Consider the following 18,441-nt stretch of genomic DNA (forward strand, 5'->3'; position numbering starts at 1 on the left):
TAATCTAAAAAAAAAAAAATCCGGAAATCACAATGTATGATTTTTTAAAAATAATTTCTTTGTATGTTACTGCTGCAAATAAGTATTTGAACCCCTACCAACCAGCAAGAATTCTGGCTCACACAGACCTGTTAATTTTTCTTTAAGAAGCCCTCTTATTCTGCATTCTTTACCTGTATTAATTGCACCTGTTTGAACTTGTTATCTGTATAAAACATACCTGTTCTCACACACAATCAATCACACTCCAACCTGTCCACCATAGCCAAGACCAAAGAGCTGTCTAAGGACACCAGGGACAAAACTGTAGACCTGCACAAGGCTGGGATGGACTACAGGACAACAGGCAAGCAGCTTGGTAGAAGACAACAACTGTTATGATTATTTATTATAAAGTAGAAGAAACACAAGATGACTGTCAATCTCCCTCGGTCTGGGATTCCATACAAGATCTCACTTTGTGGGGTAAGGATGATTCTGAGAAAGCTTAGAACTATACAGGAGGACCTGGTCAATGACCTGAAGAGAGCTGGGACCACAGTCACAAAGATTACATTAGTAACACATGATGCTGTTATGGTTTAAAATGCTGCAGGGCAGCAAGGTCCCCCTGCTCAAGACAGCACATGTCCAGGACCGTTTGAAGTTCACCAGTGACCATCTGGATGATTCAGAGGAGGCATGGGAGAAGGTCATGTGGTCAGATGAGACCAGAATAGAGCTTTCTGGAATCAACTCCATTTACCATGTTTAGAGGATGAGAACAACCCCAAGAAAACCATCCAAACCGTGAAGCATGGGGGTGGAAACATCATACTCTGGGGGTGCTCTTCTGCAAAGGGGACAGGACGACTGCACCGTATTGAAGGGAGGATGGATGGGGTCATGTATTGCGAGATTTTGGCAAACAACCTCCTTCCCTCAGTAAGAACATTGAAGATGGGTCATGGCTGGATCTTCCAGCATGACAATGACCCCAAACACACAGCCAGGGCAACTAAGGAGGGGCTCCGTAAGAAGCATTTCAAGGTCCTGGAGTGGCCTGGCCAGTCTCCAGATCTGAACTCAATAGAAAATCTTTGGAGGGAGCTGAAACTCCAACCCTGAAAGATCTAGAGAAGATCTGTATGGAGGAGTGGACCAAAATCCCTGCTGCAGTATGTGCAAACCTGGTGTAAAACTACAGGAAACGTTTGACCTCTGTAATTGCAAACAAAGGCTACTGTACCAAATATTAACATTGATTTTCACAGGTGTTCAAATACTTATTTGCAGCAGTAACATACAAATAAATTATTAAAAAAATCATACATTGTGATTTCCGGATTTTATTTATTTATTTTTTTTAGATTATGCCTCTCACAGTGGACACGCACCTAAGATGAAAATTTCAGACCCTATATATATATATATATATATATATATATATATATATATATATATATATATATACTGCATACTAGTTTAAATTAATAATATACTTACCTTGAGTGGTTCCATGGATTTATAATATACAAATGTTAGCATTGTTTGTAGACATCTCTACAGGAGTAAGCTGTTTCAGTATTTTATTCGATTAGCCTTAATAGCCTTAATTATTCGATATTAGCCTTAATAAGCTCTTAAACCTCAAAAAGTGTGAAAGCTGGTGGCAGTCATACTGTCCAGGCAAAATTAAGAACACATTTTGCATGTTGTAGTTTATAACAATATAAAGTACACATTCATTAAAAAAAATTGTATAACAGTTTTCTAATGTGGTGTTTTAATACAAATGAGTACTTCAGATATTCGAGATACACTTTTTTTTCTGTGATTTTAGCTTTCATAGAAGCTTATGTAATGATATTTTTTTATTTTGGCGGCTATATCGGTCGCCATGTTGAATAACTTGCATACCATTCATGGTACTTAAGGGCCCTTTCACACACAGCACATATAAGTACAAATCAGGGTGAATCATGGTGGAACAACTCGTATGAGCGAACCACAAAAACATCCAGCTGACGGGCAGGCACGTACAATGGTTTCGTGCATGCGACGGTGTCGTGCACGCTTGTGCATGACACCATTGCAGCGGGAATACTATGAGCAGCTAGAGCATGAGTAACCACATCACGCAGCTCTGAAAAAAAAAGAAAAATACATGGCACCCACGGGATTCGAACCTGCAATTTACAAAAGCTCAGATTGCCAGCCAGACACTTTACCACTATGCTACCTTCGCTGGCCTGTAAATGGTGCGGAAAAATGCCTGAAATCAACAAGGACATAGGCGAAGTGCGCTGTGTTGCAGCCTGGTGTAAAGACGAAAGATATTTTATGTATTTCCACATGAGGACAGCAGGTAGATACACACGCCTCACAGAGGAATGTTGTAAGTTCATGTCCTTCAAAACACGGTACGTGTTCTCCAGCTGGGACATCCATGAGCAGAGATCACCGATGTGTCTCTCTGTGTTATGTGGTCATTCATTTTCATTATTTGTTATGTAATTGCATATGTAGGTATTGTCATAATTATTTATGTACCTGTCCGGGCAGTGGTTTCTGTGTGTGCACTGAGCTGTCATCCAGCTGTCAGTGTGCTGCGATCAGCTGACAGGCACCTTCCCGTGCTGTGTGCGCTCAGACCTGGCTGTCCGGCCCCCATGTGATCAGATCTGTACATACATATAAGCATTTTATGCAAGTGCAAGTGTCCCCCCGGGGGAGCAACACACACGCTAGACACATGTACCACATGTGTGTTGCTTTTTGCAACGCCACAGTCGTGGGGACACTTAGACAAATGTCACATCCAACTCGAAAGTGATCATCTGCTGACTGTTTTCATGCTAACAGTGTGAATGGCCACACATTTTCTAAGTGCCAAGCAAGCGGTGTTAGATGAAAATTCAGAAAGTTCAGCAAGGTATGTCTTCTAGAATATATTCCATTTCTAAGGTAGAACTCTACTAGTGTATACTAAGTTCTATCTAAATATCTAAAAAATTAATAGAATAGAGTAAGTACAGCCACTTAGGTGCCTGGTCTTGAGAACCAGGGATGGTAGGTTCGTGTGTATCACCTGGAATTTGGTCGACACCTGCCGTGAGAGGGATTGAATGGGCTCTCACAGGGCACACTCTGTCTTTCAGCCGCTAGTTTGCGCAAATAGTTGTACCAACAGGTGTACGAGCCGTTGGAGGCAGGTCTGATTTTACACATATTGCATACAATTCCTGCTTCATGGGCAATTCATGCGCAATTCATCCACATTCCTACTATGTGTGAAGGGGTCCTAAATGAGATTGCCATAGTTGAATTCAGCACCCCAAAATTACCCTATATTGTAAACTTTGTAAGCCTTTGGTGACTATAAATGCTTTATGCTATGATCCATGGTACACATGCACAAAAAGTAATCTTGGACAGACACCAGACTGGTTATGTATGATGGTCAAGGAAATGCATTTTCTGGGATACACCTACTTCCTTTTCTAGGCCCCTTTTTCAGAACAGGGCTTGTACTATTTAATGCATCAGGCTCTTTGGCTTTAGTGTGATTGCAGCAGCATTGTCTGATTTTCTAATATGTCTTATTCAAAAGACTACTTGACTATTAAGCTATATGTTGATAGTTTTTGATTAGAGATGTAATGGAGATTACCCCGACTCACATGGAGAGAGACCTGCAGCTCGTTCCCAGGTGTATTGATTCTAGACCTTGTGGCTCCTTGTGCCATAGTGTGCCATCTAGTATACACCACACAGATAATATACCCTCATATACTGACTACTCTCATCTTTCTGCCTGTCTGCACTTGGCTGTAATCAGACGTAGCAGCTGAGGACACTGTGGTGTTTAATGCTAGCATGTCAGTATTCATCCACCATAGCAGGCGACTGCCAATGGATCTCTCCAGAGCAACTGGTCCCCAGACGCTGTGCGCCAAAGAGACGGATGCAGCACTCTTCTAAATGTCATTTCCTCATTACAGTGGTTTAACAGCATAAATGTCATGTTATGTTGCCCTGTGATGGCCGGCTAGCGTTCACCTTCTGAGCCAATGAGAGGAAAACGAATGCTATGCTAACATATTTAGATTTAACAGGGAAAAACAAAGCAGGGTTTTGTCAGTTGCTGTAGATCTGTCTGTAACAGATTGATTTAAAACAAAGCATTCAGTTTTTTCTCTCTATATCAAAACATATGAAACTTTAAATATTTTAGAGCTTTCAATTTACCACTCTACCTCCTCACCTTCTCTGCCTACAAACAGTATCCATCTGACCTTGTTATTTGCAGTATAATGTAAAACCTTACAGGGGCTGCTGTCCAGGCCCAATAGGTGTTTTTGGGCAGCACAGAACAGATAAACAGAAGTGTAGAACTGCTCTCTGCTTATCGTCAACACAGGCGAGTATCAGTCCCACTTTAGATCATAACAGAAGGGGAAACTTCTGGTGGTATGACTCTTTGGTGTTTGTTTCCTGGCTTGAGCACTGTGAATGACAAGTACTGAATTTAAAATATTTAAAATTATCATTACTGACTGGCTGATGGAAGATTGGACTGATAATTCCTAATCCAGTCAATGTAACGGTCAAAGTAGCTTTGGTCATAAATATGTGTGTGTCTATGATATTAAATGTGCAATTACTTGACATGAAATGATCACAGATCCAAAATATTTAGGATACAAGTTCCTCGCACAGCCCTCACATATGAGTTGAGAGGATGCCAACCTTGACCTAATTTTCTGGTTTAAAACAAGGTCAACACACATTTCCATGCAATCACCAGTCACTTTATTAGGTACACCTTCCTTCAGAACTGTCTTGATTCTTCCAATAATATTGGGGGGCACTGTAGTTGTTGGTTAATTAAGATTAATTGATTAATGTTGCAGCTCTAATCACTAGATGAATACAGTACTAGGTCTCTCTGGTCAGTCCTTGTTTACCGCTGGAATTACTTTATGTCCAGCAACTAGACCAGGCCAAGTAGATGCCAAGCTACCACATGGCTGCCTAGGTGGTTGTCATCCTTCTCCTTCCTGCATGATTTCAGCTACATTATTCATCTTCTTGCTTCCTCTACCTTCTGTAGGCACTCCCATGGGCCATGGTAGACAGACGCTGGCAGAGTGGCGATGTTCAAAAGGAGGCCTCCTCCAGGTGAGTACCTGATAATAAACACACTCATCACTTGTTTATTAAAATAATTCTGTTGCATTAAGTTCAGATTATAAGACTTCAGAAACCCATAAGTACCTAAACCACTGACATTAAGACCCCCATCACACATAGTAAGAATGCACAGAAACCAGGACGACATGGCCATAATCCAGATGCAGTCGTGAAGGAAAGAGGTGTGTAGACTGTACGTGGATCCCGTCCAGACCGCTTTGTCCACAGTTGCACGTTCGCATCAAAAGTGTATTTAGACAACAGTAAGACGACACAGACTGCTGTCACATGGCCATAAAAAGCACAGAAGACTGCCCGATCTCCAGACGTCTGGATGGCACACACAGGACCAGAGTGGGAGCCAGCGCTGCTGATCATAAAGATTCCAAAAAGGTATAGTTTGGACAATCTGTGACTGAATGTTATGGAGTTATGAGGTAAAAGCAGCAAGAATGGTGACAAAGGTCAGTTTCAGTTTGTACAGGGGTTAAAGGTAAAGTTGCTCCAGTTTTGTTAAAAAGTGATGCAAATTATTGGTTGAGTTAAACAGGTTTTAAAAAGTAACAGTTTGCATCATGTGTCATGCTTAGTGCATGTTACAGGGTAACATATGTCACATGTCAGAATCCAATGCACATTGGCCTTTTTTGACCTTTACTTTGGAGACCAAGCATTCAACACTGTCAAAAACGATTCCATTTATTAATCCAATTATCTCAACCAATAATTTGCATCACATTTTACCAAAATTAGAGCAACTCTTTACCTTTTGACCCCCGTACAAACTGAAATTGACCTTTGTCACCATTCTTGCCGTTTTTACCCCAAAACTCCGTAACATTCAGTCATCGATAGTCCAAACTATACCTTTTTGGAATCTTTATAATCAGACAAAAAATGTGATGTAGTTTTCAATTTGATAGGAGCATTTTTAAATTTTGACCCCTGTGTAATTCTTCAATTAACCCCTACCTGGCAGCCTATTGAAAATTCAAGTGGCCAGTCGGGTTTTTTTTTAAAGTGTAGTGTCTAAGCTGTATTTGTGCTGAATTTGATGCTTGTATCACCATTTGAAGGATTGTTTCAGTTATCTGCTGCACTAATAAGCCAACACAGCATGAACCAACTGTTGTCTGTTAGCTTAAACATGTGTATATAAGGCAACCCAAATTAAGCCCCTGGGGTCTAAAGGCATTTTTTTGGACAGTTCACTCGCCTGGCATAAATGCATTATTATTGCTGTTAACAGCTCTCCCTGCATCCCACAATCAAGTTTTATATCTCTTTTTTTCAGGGCAACCTGTACTTTCAGAATATATATGCTATAGTTGTGTTTTGTAAGTGTAATAAAGGTTTACAATCAGAAATAAGAAAGTAAAAAGTAAAAAGGAAAATAATTTTCCACAGATATTTAATCAAAACACACAGTAAACTATAATAAACAACTGTTTTGACACTTTATAAAGGTAATTTGTGCTCTTGTGTGAAAAACTGTATAACAAAAAGGTTCAAACAATAAACACAAATGCACATTTTGAACAATATATACAAAATGGTCTATGCGTTTTGTTTGTCTTCATCTCAAAGCAATTTCTGTCTGCTGTTACACAAAGGTCACATCACAAACTTATACTTCTACTGTGTTTTGGAGTGTTCTGTCCTGCACTGAAAGCAGCTTTGACACTTTGGCCCATTTACACTCTGAGGAGTGGCCCCTCCCCCCTCCATTGATATGTCGGAGTGAGAGAGCTTGCCACAGGCTTATTCAGTAACATTCACAGGTAATGAAGAGTGGAGCATCTCTAAAACTCACACACTCTGTGTTTGAGCACGTGAGATTGTCATCAGAGGCCCTCCGCCTGCTCCGTCTGCTCATTTTCACTGATCACTATGCGTAATGGCGCAGGGCACACTGGAGCAAGCAGTTCTTCTAGAGAGCAGCATGGTGGATTAGTGGTTAGCACTGTTGCCTCACAATGAGAAGGCGCCAGCTTGGCTTTGAACCTGGTCCCTTTCTGTGTGGAGTTTGCATGTTTGCCCCATGTTTTCATGGATTCGTTCTGGGTGCTCTGGCTTCCTCCCACTTCCAAAGACATACAGGTTAGGTGCATTGGAAACTTAAATTGACCGTAGGTGTGAATGTCTTTGTTTTTCTACTGTTCATAAAATAAGAATTGAACACATTACCATTTTTCACAGTAAATACATTTCTAAAGATGCTATTGACATGAACTTTTCACCAGATGTCGGTAACAACCCAAGTAATCCACACCTGCAAAGAAACCAAAACAAATAAGTACAGAGATTTCGTTATGTGCAGGCTTGCACATAACTGGTACTCGTGGTGTTTGTGCGTGCTAAAAAATAAATGATGCACAGCAGAAAACACAAATGAAGCACTTCATAGGAGGAAAGCAATGACAGATTGTAGGAAAAGTGTTTCCCTCTGTCTGCTGTCTGCTGTGCATTAATGATTTTGAGCACACATGAGCACCATGAGTACCAGTTATGTGCACCCCTGGTTATGTGTAATAAAATGGAATGACGCAGGGAAAAAGTATCAAACACACTTACTGAAATTTATTTAATATTTCGTACAAAAGCTTTTGTTGGTAATGAAGCTTCAAGATGCCTCCTGTATGGAGAAACTAATCGGATGCATTGCTTAGGTGTGATTTTGGCCTATTCTTCCACATAAACAGTCTTCAAATCTTGAAGGTTCTGTGGACCTCTTCTATGAACTCTGATCTTTAGTTCTTTCCATAGATTTTTTTATTGGATTCCAGTGAGGTGATTGGCTGAGCCATTTGAACAGCTTTATTTTTATTCTCTGAAACCAACTGAGAGTTTCCTTGGCTGTGTGCTTGGGATCATTGTCTTGCTCTCCACCCTCATTTCAACTTCATCATCCTGGTAGATTTTTGTCAAGAATGTCTCTGTACATTTTTCCATACATCCTTCCTTCAGTTAAATGAAGTTTGCCAGTGCCGTATGCTGAAAAACAGCCCCACACCATGATGTTCCCACCTCCAAACTTCAGGTGATTTTGGGATTGATGTGCAATGCCATTTGACCTCCAAGCATGGTGTGTAGTACAGCATCCAAAGAGTTCAATCTCGGTCTCATCTAACCACACTATTTTCTCTCCGTATTTCACACGCTTGTCTAAATGTGACAAGCCTTTGTCACATAAATGTGCAAACTTTAAATGAGCTTCAACATGGTTTTTCTTCAGCATTGGAATAATGCATGATAAGCATGCATACAGGCCATGGCAGTTGAGTGCATTACTTATTGTTTTCTTTGAAACAATTGTACCTGCTAATTCCAGGTCTTTCTGAAGCAGCCCTTGGGTCTTGCACAACTCTTCTGATAATTCTTTTCACTCCTCTGTCAGAAATCTTGCGAGGAGCACCTGGTCTTGGCTGGTTTATGGTGAAATTATGTTCTTCTTTGCATTATTATGTTTATGTTTTGCAACAGTAAGGTTCTGAAGATCTTGAGAGAGCGCTTTGCTTTAACCCATCATGAGGTGTTTCTTGTGTGCCACCTGGGTAATGAGACACCCTTTTATAGGCAGTCATTTGGGACTGAACCAGCAAATATTAATATGCACTGACAAGGGGCAGGATTGGTTTCTAATTATTGATACATTTCAGCTGGTGCCTTGGCTTTCCATGCCTTTTTGCACTTTCCGTTCTTCAGGTGTTGAATACTTTTTTCCAGTGTCATTTCACATTATTACACATAACTTAATTTATGGACATCTATGGATTGATTTCTTTGTATATGTGGATTACTTGGGTTGTTACTGACATGTGGTGAACATTTCATGTCAATAGCACCTTTACAAATATATTTACTGAGCTAAATGATGATAAGTTCAATACTTATTTTACCCGTTGTATATGTACATCTGCAATAGACTGGCCTCCTTGTCCAGGGTATACCTCGGTTTTTGGCCTATTGCCGCTGGAATAGCTTCCAGTTCCTCTGTGACCCTTAATTGGAATAAGCGGGTATAGAAAATGAATTAATGTTCTTCTGGATATAGAACTGTGGTTTTTAAATTTTATTATGTTGACCACTTTGTAATTTTTTTTTCCTGAAAGTGCTAATATAAAATTACTTTTGTTGATGTTATTGTTAATGATGATGTTACAGACATGGTGTACTAATGGCATCTGCATCCATATCCAAAAATACAGTTCAGTTTAAGTCAGGTTGCACTGTTACAGTGGCTCAGCAGCCAGATGATTCCTTGTAAATCCTTTACCACCGTGACATAAGACTTTTTCAGCAGTTTAACATATAGCTGTATCATTTTCTTTAATTTTATAATTTCATCATGAAATTTTAAAAAGCAACAGCTCATGTCAGAGCTTGGCATATATAGATTTTATAACTTTCACGAATATATTTTTCTAGGAGATATGTAGGTAGGACAATGCCGTAATACCAATATAGCTTTGCCGTTGTATTTTTTCACAAAAGCCGTTTGGTTCCCTCTCCTCTTTAATAGAAAGTAGGCAGCTGTCTGTCACCCACTCAGCTATGCCCCCTCTCTACATCTGCATGCAGTGAGGCAGGTCTCATCCTCAAGTTACAGTAAGATTGAGGCGGACATGGCGCCGGTTGGTAATGTGGAAGAACTGATTTATAAGCGGGGGAGGAACAAATGGTTGGAGATATTTTGGTTTTAGGATTTCAGATGAGGAGCAAAGCACTGTTATCTACAAAAGCTGCCATAAGCAAACTGTATCAAAACGTCTAATCTGTTCAATTATCTACAACAGCATCACAAACTATTTTATCAACGCAGTTTGAAACCACGTGCTCCTGCTTTGTCCACATCTTTTCAGCCAGTAAACAATGCCCCAAAATAAAGCTTGTGGCAAGCTTCATTTAGGAGAGCTGTGCCTTATGAAAAGAAAAGCCCCAAGTGGTACAATATAAGCCTTCCACTTCGCTCAAGGTCTTGTTTGTTATGTTCTGATGTAGTACTGAACTCAGAATTGCAGACAGTATCAAACAAGGTGTATGTCAAAATACAGGTGATTTATTGGGAAAGCCAAGAGCTAACCGTCCAAACAGTTTGTGAGGTAACGGGGCACAAAACGTAATTCAAATATGGAGGTGAAACAAAACTGAGAGACTGGGGGGGGAAATAACTCACGCTAAACCAGAAAGAGCTAGACAACAGCAAGTAATACACAGAGACTTATAATATACTCACTGACGACATGTGGAGGAATCAAGAGGGATGAATCAGCAACAATCAATGAACAGGTGAGAGCTTAAATACTAAATGGCTAATGACAACAAGTGTGTGAAAACAGTGAGCCGAACTAAAGATATGTGTGATAATTAACAGAACACAAGGTAATTAAAAACTAAAAGGACATCTATGGGTGAGTGGAAAATAGGACATAACAATAACAAAACATAACCAAAGAAGAAGAGAAATCATGAAACCTACAGATCAGAAGACACATAATGCAGAAACCAATGTAGAACTCAGAAATGAACAAAGTGCAACAGTGTAAAAACTAACATGAGAAATAAGAACAAAATAAGGAGGCACTCAAAACACAAACGGCAACCAGAACTAAACAATAACCAAAACCTAAATCCAGAACTCAAGAGGAAAAGCAACAGGGAACTCAGAGGGGATAGCAGTGTGCACACGGGGGACAAACTGAATAACCCAAAAGACAAATGAAGACACAAATGACAAGACACAGAGACACTGACCTGGGACTGATCACAAAGACAGAGCTTGAGCTGCTGCCCCGCGACCCGACCTCGGATGAAGCGGAGGAAAATCGATGGATGAATGGATGTGTTGTTTTTATCGTGTGGCTGACACCACACACTGTACAACTAAACCTGTCAGATCTATGATTTGTTTTTATCTCCACGTGTAGGGTCTCTCAGGTTTTCGAAACCTACAGATAATTTTAAAATCCTGCGGTTGACAACACTGTGATATAACCGGTTGGCAGTAGATGGCAGTGTTCTGTGCATTTTGATGCCGGTTATATCACACGGCCTAAATCACAATTTCGGCTTTTGGAAAAGCAACCTGGGCTTCTGGCATTTTTACATAAAACAAACACGATAACAATGTCTATAAACCCAGAGAACATATTCATGAGAGTTTTAGGCACAATATACAAAGAGTTTAATGCTGTTGTCCATGTGGAGCCTGATCAGAGCATCTCAAATGCATTTCTCCTGTCGTGAACGTTTACCCATAATGCACTGCATACACCATGTCCACACTAAACCTTCAAAATTAGTGCATTACTTTAAAACTATAACATATCTGATATTTTCTCTTTAGAAAACTTCAGACATGACATTAATTTAAATAACTTGTCTGAAATTAGTTTGGTTAAAATTCTAACCGTAAGATAAAACTCTGTCTCTGGATGACTTGGGTGCTATTGCCAGCGTATTAGTATTGTTGTGTGGGCCGCTGAAGAGGAGGTACTGCTGGCCCACCACCACTAGAGGGCGCCCTGCCTGGAGTGCGGGCTCCAGGCACCAGAGGGCGCTGCCACCTTATGGGAGCAGCCTGGGTGACAGCTGTCACCCATCACTGGACACAGCTGTTCCACTCAGCACGGAGGTATATCAGTAGGACGCGTCTCCACCTCAGTGCCGAGATATCGCCTTGAGTTTAAGGTAACCTTCTCTGCAAACATATATTAAAGATTCTGATAAACCTTGCTAAACCTTTTCAGGACAGCTGATTACAGAAAGCAACTTGCTCGGATAAGTACTCACCTTTCCTGCTTCATTGTAACAAGAGGTGGAGGCGGCTTCGCCCCTCTCCCTCTACTGGGTGCTGTCGCATTCCTACCTGTGTGTTTGTGCTCTTTCCCGCCAGCAGTACCGGATCCGATGAGCGAAGGCAGTGGCCACCTGGGAATTCGGGACTTGGCGGTTCCAGTACTTCTGGGTTTCGGTGGCAGAGGAGATCTGGGTGGTTCCGGTTCGACTAGGACGGACGTCTCCTACCTTCGAGCCTGCCCACACGACACCAGCAGATTTCGGCTTACACCTCCAAATTATTAATTGTTGTATTGGTTGTGCTTTTTCCACAACAGTAAAACTTGTTCTTTACTTTTCTCCATTGTCCGTTCATTGCGCCCCCTGTTGTGGGTCCGTGTACCTACACTTTCACAACAAGTATGGGGTCAAAAGAAATGAGTGTTTTTCTTTTCTATGACCAGTTCTCCTTTGCCTGCAGAGGATAGAGTGGTTTCTTCTAGAACCAGCTCTTCTCTGTTTGTAGAGGATAGAGCTGCGGATCTACTACAAAAAAACTACGTCTGCAACAGTGTTAGCGGTCTAAAAATTATTGGACCAAAACTTATCAGAAGATAATTGGTCCGATGATTGTTTCAAAGTTATCTGAAAAGCTAAAATGATAATGAAAACATTATCTTTGATAATTAGCGGATTAGCAGAACTGTGCCCATCACTGGGGAGGACACACATACACACATAAGGCACAGAGATGACATGAACGACAGGCAAGGGAGGACGCACACACAAGGCACAGAGACGACACAAACGACAAGCAAGGGAGGACACACATGCACACAAGAGGCACTGACATGACACGTATGACAGGCAAGGGAGTTCACACACACATAAGGCACAGAGACGACACGAACGACAGGCAAGGGAGGACACACGCACATAAGGCATGGAGATGACATGAACGACAGGCAAGGGAGGACACACATAAGGCACAGAGACACCACGAACGACAGGCAAGGGAGGACACACACATAAGGCACAGAGACGACACGAACGACAGGCAAGGGAGGACACACGCACATAAGGCATGGAGATGACATGAACGACAGGCGAGGGAGGACACACACATAAGGCACAGAGACAACACGAACGACAGGCAAGGGAGGGCCCACACACATAAGGCACAGAGATAACTTGAACGACAGGCAAGGGAGGACACACACACACACACACACACACAAGAGCTACCGAGACGACATGAATGATAGGCAAGGGAGGACACACACATACACATAAAACCAAAGGGGGCACGGCAACAGACCATAACATATAACCTGTAAAATACAGGACAGAACACAAACCATGTACAAAATGCACAGGTAGGGCACACACACCATTGTCCATATTGCAGCAGCAGACCAAGAAAGCTTTAAAAAGCTGCTAAAAACAATTGATCTACTCTTGATTGGATTTTTGTTATTTGTACAGCTATTTTATTGAACAGGAATGGAAAACCTACAAGGATTTTAAAATTTGATTAGCCTATAAGTAAAACATGTATGTGACATCATACATGTGTCACTGACGTAAAACTCAACATTTAGTCTATTTCATATAAAATATCGATATATACTGTATATCGCCATTCTGTCTAAAATATTAGGATATAATAAGCGCCAGTCTAGATGCTATGATCTGGTTTGAATGATTCATCTGGGTTTGGTTGGGCACTAATATGTTTCCACTGACTTACTAAATGAGTTATTGCAGCATTTATTTATTTATTTTAGGATACAGTAAATGACTCTGAGCTGATCATTATATGTCGGATTCTACTGTTTGTGATAGTCCTTATTTGGTTTGTTTTGAGGGGTAGATTCCCATCAGATCGGTGCTGTCTTTGGTATCCATGCAGTTTGTAGAAAAATCCTACTTCTAAGAATGCTTGCCATCCCATCTGGCTTCTCTGATGATTTCCTGAGCTGTTTCATTATTAATTTCATTATCCTCAGTTGACCGTATGTTTACATCTTTTTATGTAGCCATTTACAGCTATTACTCCTAAATTATCCTTGCACAGCGATCTGTTCTACAGGCCTACTTAATGGCATGATTTCTTTGAATGACTGTAATTATACTCAAGTGTGTAAGTTGCACAAAGGCAGGGAACTGAACTGTCTCAAAATTCCAGGACTTTATACATCCAAATTGGAGCTTGTTTCCTCATTGCATACTTTAGTCAGCTTCAGGATTCCTGCCAAGGCCATTTACACAGAAACCTCTGCCAAGTGTGTGGTCTGTGTACAGTATGTACGAGTTAAAGTTGGCTTGTGTGTTTACCTTATATGTGGTGGTAGAAAAGGGAGTTGTGTTTGGCAGAGCTGGTATGACTGACAATTTCAGACTGCTGACAAAAATTAAAGCAAATTGTTGCTTTAATAGAAAAATCACAACGAAAATGTTTCTGTAGCAGAGAAATCAGTGCAAATGTGCATTTGGAGTTGAGAGGTTGTGGTGAAATTGTGCATCTTAATGCAAGTTGATTTAATTTAGGACAGGAGAATCTTTGCCTTTGTTGCAGTAATTTGGCGGTCAGCAGACGATGAAACGGCATACATCAGACACTGATTTTAAGTGTGACATAAAGCATCAACATATTTAAACACATTCCTGAAAAATGTGTCCAAATTATTCTCCCTTTCCAACAAAAGAAACAGCAAGGACTTGATGGAGGTTTCTTCAAATGATTAGATTTTGAGTACTTTTGTCAAATGTCAAGATCAAGGAAACCCCCCCCCCCCCCCCCCCCAAAACAAATCACCTCCCCCACCTTTTTTGGTATATCCTAGATGGATGAAACTGTTGGAATATTGCTTGGATAGATATTTACAGGTAATTTGATTTTGGAGTAGTTTGGTCAAAGGTCATTGTTAAGGGCCCCTTCACACACACTGTGAATTTGGTTGAATTACGGTGAAACAGAGCGAAACAGTTCAAATTAGTGCATCATGAAACATAGTGTTGGCATGAAACATAGGCATGCACGATTCCGGTGCGACGATTCGTGCACGCGACAGTGTCTTTTGAGCAGGAACACAGTGCAAGCTGCTGCAGCTGCTCGCACTGTGGGACGAGCTGCACCACACCGTGCTGCTGATGTGGAAGAAAATAAAATAAAAACCAGCTGTATAATGAGTGAATATCACTGGGTTGATATAAATAAACATAAATGGGGACACAATACAGAACCCCGCGGTTAAATAACCCTGGTTACAAAAAAAAAAAATGGCCCTAACGGGATTTGAATCCTCACACTCTAATTACCAGACGGAAACTTTACCACTGTGCCACAATTACAGTCTCATATCAGGAGCATGAAATGGTTGAAATCAACAAGCAGATAAACATACTTTCTAAAAAAAGAATAAAAGCGCTGTGATAACTTACCAAACAGCATTTGGTATGGAGTATTTCTGCTGATATGTGACTGAAAGTGGCATATTTGTCATACGGTTGGCCTGTCATATGGTCCTGTGGCGCGCCGCTCACTGTCCTGTCAGACAGACGTGACGTTCAGATCACCTGCTACATGTCCACATGAACTGGCGGTCTGGTCCAGCTGGAACAGCCTGGCAATGTGCGCGCTCTCCAGCCCTTCGCAGAAGAGATATATGTTTTTACGTATTTTGATGTGAAAACAGCAAGCATACACACGCGTGTGTCCGTCAAAACACGGTGCGTGTTCTGAAGCTCTGATGTCCAGGACCAGAGTTGTCAACAGCTGCCACGCCCCTGTCCGTTCAGCGCACAGACCAAGGTGTCACTCTGTGATCAGATCAGAGGCGCCTCACCTGCAGGGGGGGGCGCGTGAACCACACACATGCACGTGGTGGGGGAGTAAAGCAGGGGGAGCACACGCACACGTGTTGTGGGGGGACCCGACACTCTGGCATGTCACATGTGCACTCGGCAACTCCACAGTCGTGGGGCACTTAGACAAATTTCACATCCAGCTCGACAATGATCATCTGCTGACTGTTTTTGTGATGATAATTGTACGAATGGCCACATATTTTCTAAGTGCTGCACGAGCGGTGTTAGATGTTCGTGTGTCGTCGTCGTTCATGTATTGCCATCATATGTCCAGCATTGTGTCGTGTAGCCACGCCCTCGTCTCAGGTCCCACTTGGAAAAGGCCCTCCTCTGAAGGTGGTCAGTGCAGGAGACAGACGGTGATAATGTGGTTGGCAGTCTGCTCAGGCTCCCCGCACAAACACGCTGCGCTGTCTGTTAGGCCCCACTTCTTCATGGATGCTTTGAAACAGCCGACCCCTGTGCATAGGCGGTTCAGGAGGGTCCATTGCTGGCGAGGTAGGTCTTCTCTTTCGACGCTATCTCCAGGGTCTGGGACATAATGGTGTAGACGTGTATGTCCTGCTGACTCCCGCTCCTGTTTCCATGCTGCCGCCAGCCAGGCTTTGGTTGTCAGATCCTCCAAGATGGAAGTAAGCATCTCTTGCGCGGCCTGGTTGTATGGGTGTCGGGCCTTGAGTCTGCTTGGAGGTGTTGCCATGGTTGTGGGGTCATGGAGGAGGTGCCAATCATGTTCCTGGGCTACCTTGCCAGGGCAAGGTAGCGCCAGCCTCTCGCCGTAGGCCGGCTGGCGCTATTCCTGCTAGGACTGGCGGGTAGAACACGGGGGTGGGTTTCAGGCAGCCAGTTATGATCCAGAGAGAATTGTTAATGGCCATATCGACCTTCTTAGCATGTGGGCTTCTGCTCCAGCTTGGAGCACAGTACTCGGCTTGAGAGCTTGTGTGGAGATATGTAGTACCTTGGCAGAGTCCCCCTAGGTCGTGCCAGCAAGGTGACGTATGAGTGAGACCCTTGCTGTTACTTTGGCACTCACTTCCTCCAGATGTTGCTTGTAGGACAGTGTCCTGTCCAAGCGTACGCCCAGGTACTTTGGGGTCTGCTGGAACTCCAGGGATTTGTTGTCCACGGAGATCTCCAGTTTCCTTGTTGCTTCTCTGTTGCAGAGGTGGAATGCTGCCGACATGGTCTTCCCGGTACTGAGCTACAGGTGCCACCTGCGAAGGTAGGCAGCCAGGACATCCATATCCTGGTTGAGGCCCTCTTCAACCGCCTTCCACATTGGTTGGTGTAGCATGATGGCTAGATTGTCTGTGTACCCATACCTTCTGGATGTCATCACTGGTAGTTCAAAGATGTAAACATTGAAAAGCATCAGTGAGAGGACAGACCCTTGTGGGACCCTGTTTCTCAGCCTTCTGAGCCTGCTGCGCTGGCCATCGCTGGCCTGGAGAATGAAGCACCTGGTCCACTGTTGACCTGTCCCGGCAGAAACCAGCCTGTTCCCTTGGTACCTGTGAGCTGTGAACGATGAGTGCACACTCTGTCTTTCAACCACTGGTGTGCGCAAATATTGAATCAAAATTGAAGCAACAGGTGTACGAGGCGTTCGAGGCAGCTATGAATTTACACATTTTGCCTATGATTCCTGCTTTGTGCGCACTTCGACCAAATTCGCTCTAATTCAGTGTGTGAAAGGGCCCTAAGGAAAGCATGAGCCAAAAAGCACAGGGTTTGTTTGTCTGTTTGTTTGTTTTTTAATATCTTAACGCTGATGCCTACATGGATGATCTAAACCATATGTTGATCAAGAAAATATTTGTGTCTTCATAATGAAGTGACACATATGTTTTGTGATGTCATACATGGTTAAAAACTCCATAACAGACATGTAAATTTAGTTGTACATTTATATTGTGGTTTGTAGAATGTGCATGCTGATACCTGTTTTTGTTTGTTTGTTTGGTCCTTTTTGCTATGAAATACATCAGTACTCTGCTTTAGGTTTTCTTGAGGTTAAGCATTTATTATGAATCCATGTTTGCAAGATGTGGTTAACATAAATGTTTCTTCCTTGGGTAAATAAGAGGAGGATGTCTCTGCTGCCTGAGACACTAATCAATCTTTGGAGCGCCAGCCTCCACTGAATCTCCGCTGTCACTGCACTACATCAGCTGTATCCTTATTCCTTCCTTAACTATCACAAATCTCACTCGATATGTACCTTCAGCTGACCTCGAGCCCACTAGAGTGTGATTGAGTCACATCATTTTGTGTCAGCATCATTTTCCAGTAAATGACATCATTCTGTATGTGCACGTATTTATGTGTGTGCACGTGCTACCTTGCAGACAATCCTTCTGTCTCATTTTCCAGTAATTACATCCTCCACAGTGAGTGATCACCTGTCCACAGAGTCTGTTCGGAATTTAGAAACGGCACAGACGGTAGCACTTCCCATCAGACTGAATGACAATAAGCTTTTTTGTGATCCTTATTTTGTTCAGTCTGCACTGAGTGTGTTAGTGATAGTGTGCTGCCATTAGTGGAGACATAAGAGGTTTAAAAACACAAGTAATAAAGCTACACAGGTCATTGTCTGAAAGAAAATGATATTCT

The 18,441-nt window shown here is 42.2% G+C and overlaps 1 protein-coding gene across 1 annotated transcript in view; it reads left to right on the forward strand.

Annotated features, from left to right (window-relative positions):
• Nucleotides 1–18,441, forward strand: part of atp8b2 (ATPase phospholipid transporting 8B2) — a 136,440-nt gene that overhangs the window by 20,048 nt on the left and 97,951 nt on the right. The window contains exon 2 of the mRNA XM_034174795.1: nt 5,096–5,163. Coding sequence (XP_034030686.1) covers nt 5,139–5,163 — 25 coding nt within the window. The 5' untranslated portion in view covers nt 5,096–5,138. The remainder of the gene's footprint in view (nt 1–5,095; nt 5,164–18,441) is intronic.

This window comes from Thalassophryne amazonica, chromosome 7 (assembly GCF_902500255.1).
Source record: "Thalassophryne amazonica chromosome 7, fThaAma1.1, whole genome shotgun sequence".
In the NCBI taxonomy this organism is placed as follows: domain Eukaryota; kingdom Metazoa; phylum Chordata; class Actinopteri; order Batrachoidiformes; family Batrachoididae; genus Thalassophryne; species Thalassophryne amazonica.